This window comes from Malaclemys terrapin, chromosome 5 (assembly GCF_027887155.1).
Source record: "Malaclemys terrapin pileata isolate rMalTer1 chromosome 5, rMalTer1.hap1, whole genome shotgun sequence".
Classification (NCBI taxonomy): domain Eukaryota; kingdom Metazoa; phylum Chordata; order Testudines; family Emydidae; genus Malaclemys; species Malaclemys terrapin.
The window spans coordinates 109,242,258-109,247,618 of NC_071509.1; the positions used below are offsets into that span (position 1 = coordinate 109,242,258).

The 5,361-nt window shown below is 41.8% G+C and overlaps 1 protein-coding gene across 6 annotated transcripts; it reads right to left on the minus strand.

Annotated features, from left to right (window-relative positions):
- Positions 1–569: 569 nt before the first annotated feature.
- On the minus strand, positions 570–4,901 carry DDIT4L (DNA damage inducible transcript 4 like). 6 transcript variants are annotated; one of them, XM_054029902.1, is made up of 5 exons: positions 4,780–4,799; positions 4,564–4,648; positions 4,355–4,486; positions 4,114–4,250; positions 570–3,112 (listed from the first exon to the last, which is right to left on the minus strand). In XM_054029902.1, the coding sequence occupies exons 4-5, from the start codon at positions 4,199–4,201 to the stop codon at positions 2,625–2,627; spliced, it is 576 nt and encodes a 191-aa protein (XP_053885877.1). In that variant the 5' UTR covers positions 4,202–4,250; positions 4,355–4,486; positions 4,564–4,648; positions 4,780–4,799; the 3' UTR covers positions 570–2,624. The 6 variants fall into 6 exon arrangements, with proteins under 6 accessions (XP_053885877.1, XP_053885874.1, XP_053885878.1 ...); XM_054029899.1 differs by lacking the exon at positions 4,564–4,648 and having other exon boundaries at positions 4,780–4,901; XM_054029903.1 differs by lacking the exon at positions 4,780–4,799 and having other exon boundaries at positions 4,359–4,486; positions 4,564–4,699.
- Between the last annotated feature and the right edge of the window lie 460 nt (positions 4,902–5,361).

Here is a 5,361-nt window from a genome sequence, read left to right on the forward strand (position 1 = left end):
AAGAAAAGAAAGCATTTGATGTTTATTAGTAGTGGACACCACCACAAGCCAAGCTGGAAAGAGTATTCCATGATATGTGCCATGCGCAAAGAGCACAGGGAGTGTTTTACATCGTATAGGAATGAATACTAAACCCCTCAGACTCTCATCCCTCCCTTCTAATGAAGCTCATCATCCTTGTATGAAGGGTTAACACCCTTACTGCAGATCTCCTATTGGCAAACAACATTCCTGCTGTTCCTCCAGTGAGGGTCAGTGGTAGCCATTTTGGCCTCTGCTGTGAGGAAGGGGGATTACAGTAGCAATTAGAGGAAAGCAGCAGCAGCACAGCCCAGTCAGACGCTTAACAAAAGTCAGGCCAGAGCTTCGACATTCTTTCATTGTTTCCTTATACTCCCTTGTCTACCTCTAGCCATCTATTCCTTGTTTTATGCTTTAAAACATAAGCTCTTTGGGACAGGAACTGTGCAGCACCTAGCACGATGGGGTTCCAGTCCATGCCGGGGGCTTCTGGGCACTACCATCATATGATGAATGTGAGAGAAGAATGATCTCAAAGACAACCTACATTTGAAAGGTAAAAAATATAGCTTTTATTGTCAAGATAGACAAACCCATTTTCTTGCACATGAATCAGTTTCAAGAACAGTGCCAGTAAGTAATTGCTATCTTGAAGTTCAAAAGGCAAGCCCAAGAACAGTTCAGGGGGAGGGGACCCAACATCTATACATCAGTGCAGAGAGATCCAACCATACAAAGTGACACCACCGTTTAAGGCATTGACATTAAAACATTAAAAGCAGTACAAGTGCAAAACAAGTCAGTTTACAATGGTCCAATTCTGATAAGGCAAAGGCTTAATAGCTGTGAGGTGCAGTAACTTCCAAATGTTAGAAGAGTGCAGTTCTGTAATCCAACTAAGCCGGTTACATTGTATACCTAATATGCAACTTGATGGAGAACACACACACTTCCCCCTCCTCCACCACACACTTTGTAAGTGTCAAATAGTGCCAGAAGTGTTTCATACATGTTGATATAGCTTAAGTACTTGCAAGGTAAGTCTTCAAGAGAATGACTGCTAGGAGCCAAGACACTTGGCACACGTCTGCCAAGGTAGTTTCCCTCTATTATCTGTTGATAGTCATCTTCCGAGAAACCTAAGTGCCAGCAACCAAGACACGGTAAACCTTTCAGCTTCCTTCCCCCCCCTCAGAAGAGTGGCACATAGCCAGAGAACTGTTACTGAGAAACATGGCAGGGAAAATAGACTAAAAGATTAGGCAAGCCTCTACCCCCTCATCCCCATATTGCATAGTGTTAATATCTGCCCCTGGCCAGATCTGAAAGATGTTGCATCAGTTACAGACAGTGAGTCACTATTTCAGTTCATGGTCTTTTGAAAGTTCCTGTGTTTTATCTAGGACAACTAGTCAGCTTGTTTGAGCATGGGGAGACAACTAGTTAATTTTCTGCAGTAGTGGTGTAAAACTGAAATGGAAGTTTCTAGGGAAGATGAGGGGGAAAGCGGGGAAAGACATTCGAGCAGCAATGCAAGCATCAGGTTGAACACTAGCTAAACTTTAGCTACCTTGGAGAAATGAAGAGGGCAGGCTCATGAAAGGAAGAAACTGCCAGGCCATTCCAGAACCAAAGTGGGCCACTATGATGGTGTGGAGACCTGAAACCCCCATGAGGTGTCCTCTGAAGAGCTTGAGCTACCATGCCAGAACAGAAAAAAAATCCTCCAGACTTTGGAGAGGAGCTAGTGAGAGAACAAACGAAAGTGTTTCTTGGTTCCACTTGGAGGAAGGGATATGGCAAGGGAATAGTAGGATTCAGTTTTCTGCCCAGTAAAAGAGGGCAACTCTGACTGCAGACATATTCCATTTTCAAAACTAAGTATAAAGGTAGACAAGTGTCTTAAAGAAAATGATTTAGCATTTCTGCTTGAGAAGTTACCTTACTTTTAAATCCATCTATCCAAATTGCATTGTTTTCCAGTTTTTAAAAAAGCAAAAATATTCAAACACAACTGACTATTGTTTTGACAAGTCATTTGCCCCTTAACACTTCAAAAAGTTTAAAAGTGCACATTGCTGAGATTGCAGTGCAAATTCTGTTTGCTACATAACCCCTAGGAAAAATTGTGAAATATTTACTTTTGCACCAGGTTGATCAGCCTGCTACCTTTTAAGATGCAAGATCCATTTCTTGGTTTGGGCAGGGGAGTTTGACATCCACTAAATTTAATTAGTGGGACACTATTTTAACAAGAACCTTTTGGAACTATAAACCTATGCTGGTAGAGTTATTTCCATGGCATAAGAACTTTCTATAGAAAAATGGCCAGTAACAATTACTAGGCTGACTGTAGGACAGGTCAACTAGATGTTAACCATAAGATTCAAGTAAAAAGTTACTTTGTTCTCACCTTTTTTGCACACCCAGTAAAGGCAGTCAGTTAGCTACACTGGGCATATCTTATGCCAACTTGAAGGCTTACACATTGGGGTGTTTGCATAGCCCATACAGAGCACAATGGTTGCCGTGCATGAAATCAAACTGTAAAGCAAGGTAACTCTTAAAAATTCAGACACAGTTTTAAACATGCAACAAGATTTCTAGCATTCTTCAATGACTGTCCCAATCAAGGAGTAAAGTTTTTTTTTAATAAGCCGAAACCCAGGACTCAGAATCAGAGTACGTTTGCTGCCAGATGTGAAACAAGCTCGGGTAAAGAAAAAGTCCCTGAAACTGGGCCATGAGCAACAGTCCTGCTTGAACACAAGTGTCAGTTCAAAAGTAGGAACAACACTGGGGTCATAGATAATCTTATCCAGCTTTTTACATACATTTCCAATTTCTAAATTGACATGGATAATGCAGCCTCTCAAACCACAGGGCTCAGTTGAAGAAAGCCGCAATACATCTTGAGCTATTTTCTTGGTTAGTTTTTCTGGTATCAGAACCTTTGAGCAGTGAAGTTTGGTCTGCTTTGATTTGGATAGGCAGTTCTCCAACATTTTAACTAAACTCTGACAGGTTCTCTCCTCAAACACCACCTCAGTAAGGTTGGGTTCAGGCACAACGTAATCCCAGTAGTCAAAGTCTGCAGGGGAATTAATTATGAGAAGACATGAGGAGGAAAAACACATAGTAACATACCAGTAACAGGAAAGAGGCAGACAACAAACCTACCTGTTAATTTTCCTGAAGTATTAAATAGTGATAGTCAGCAAGCCAGCATGAGCATACTACAGTGTCAGTTTTAATTCTCATTCATGTAAGAAACCACACTACCCTATGTATATTTTATGTGTGCTGCCAACAGCAGTCTGTGGTCACTTTAACTAATTCAAAGTACAGATGATAAAGTTAACCAGCATAATCAAGAGAAGTGTATTACTATAAACTTAATTAAGTCATTCTCCACTGGGGAGGGGACTTCAAAGCCATTACTAATGTTTATCACTGCAGGATAAAAAAAAGCTAGCCCCTTGAAAACATGAAGTTAGTTTGGTTAAAGGAGAAGCGACAGCTTTGCACTTGGTCATCCGCTTTCTAATGTGATCAGTCTTTAGTGTGGCAGGCTGCCAAGGGCTGAGATTGTTTAGTACATACATGGAAGTAAGTAACTTACTCATCCTAGTAAACTACTGAAAGCTGTGAGGTATACTGCAAGTGCATTAGTAATACAATAGGTTTATATGCTGAGACAGTTAAACTGTTTCACAAGCCTATTTATAGACACCTATAGTGAGTCAGGATAAGCCACTGCAATTCTTGCAAAAATCTGATCTTCCACTCATTCTGAAAAGTTTATTAGGATCATTTTTCCAGCTACTGTTTAGCCATAAAAATCATTTTAGTAACCCTAAAATATTAGAGGTAGCTCTACAACATATCAGTTCCCACCCCCCCTCACTTGTAGTCATGTAACAATTCATGAGCACAACCTCTGCTCAGTTACCCCCCATTTACAAACATCCCTGCACTAATGCATAATGATAAAAGTTATAACACCACTTGGGGATGGACCCCTCCTTCCCATTTGCAGCCTTACTTTTTAAAGGGGGGGGGGGAGAGGTTGAGAAGGTCAAAGATACTCACCGCTTATATTTGCGTGGTGAAAGCCTTGGTATAACAATTCTGAAATGCATGCAGTGCTTTTACTGCTTAAATTGCTAGTTGCAACCATTTTAAAGTACACTCTAACCTCCAACAGATCTTTACGACCTTCTGGTTTACTGAAAGGAAAGCACATGTAGCATGCTTACAAACAAAACAAGTTATTAAGAGACACTATAGCAGCAGCCTCAACTCATAGCAACTCTCAAGAAGGAACACTTACTTGCCTGTTAAGAAATGAAAAAAGGAGTCTTGGAGTTTAGTTACACAATCCAAGACGCACTGCCATGCCGTTTCTAACTCATCCCCTGGAATATTTTTTTCTTGTGTCAAATGAAAGCCTTCCCTCTTCCTACTGAAAGGGGGCAAAATTAATTAAGAACAAACTTAATTCACCTATCAGTGGAATCAGCCCACATGATTTCATCTTACCTGCTAAAACTTCACAGAAGTTCAATTACAGTATTTATATTTCAAACAGCTGCTTTCAATTTCAGTGACAGGAAGTACACAAATCCTAAACAATTATAAACTTACAATTAATGTATACAGCTACCATTCATTAGCAACCCCGCCCAACCCCTCCCTCCCACGGATCAACCCGCTGCCAGGGCAGCAGCAATTTATATACACTTCTCATTCCCCCACCTGTCCGTGCTCCTCCTTCTCCCCACCCCATTCACATTCCCAAGGCAGCGTTCTACTCTGCCAGATCTTTCCCCTCTCATTGGCTGTTGTTCCAAGAGGCTCTGTGGGGAGCAGAGCGGGGACAGGACTCATCCAGTCCCTCATGTGAAAGAGGAGAAGCTTGAGCAAGGAGGGGGAAGGAGAGGAAGAGATCTAGCTAATGATTGGTCAGCGGCAGTGTCAAAAAGATCCAGGGCCTGGGAGAGCTGGAATGCTGATCACCTGACAAGTCACACTCAGCTCGTGTCATTCATCTGAGTACACAGATGTGCTGCAAGTAGAGGTATTAGCAGCACCCACTACCAGCTCCTCCACCACCCAAATTGTGTATTCTGCAGCCAAATGCTGGGGGGGTTAAGTAGAATTTTTATTTCATTCATTTTCCAGGGTGCTTTGCACACATTGATGTAGTCTTAAATTACTGTTTTATGCACTCGCACCCATTTCCCCAGTGCTTGTGTGTCCCCTTCATTTCCTCTCCCATTGACCTCAGGTCTCTGTCATTGCAGAGTGGGACTCATGAAGCATGTTTCTCCTGCAATG

Excerpts from the sequence above, each read along its gene's own strand:
- DDIT4L (XM_054029899.1), bottom strand. The coding sequence starts at position 4,859 with ATGAGAGGGGAAAGATCTGGCAGAGTAGAACGCTGCCTTGGGAATGTG. Across the intron at positions 4,251-4,354 it reads TTTCATTTCTTAACAGGCAA|TAAACCAGAAGGTCGTAAAG; the intron begins GTAAGTGTTCCT and ends CTTTCCTTTCAG. Across the intron at positions 3,113-4,113 it reads TCACCACGCAAATATAAGCG|ACTTTGACTACTGGGATTAC; the intron begins GTGAGTATCTTT and ends ATTCCCCTGCAG.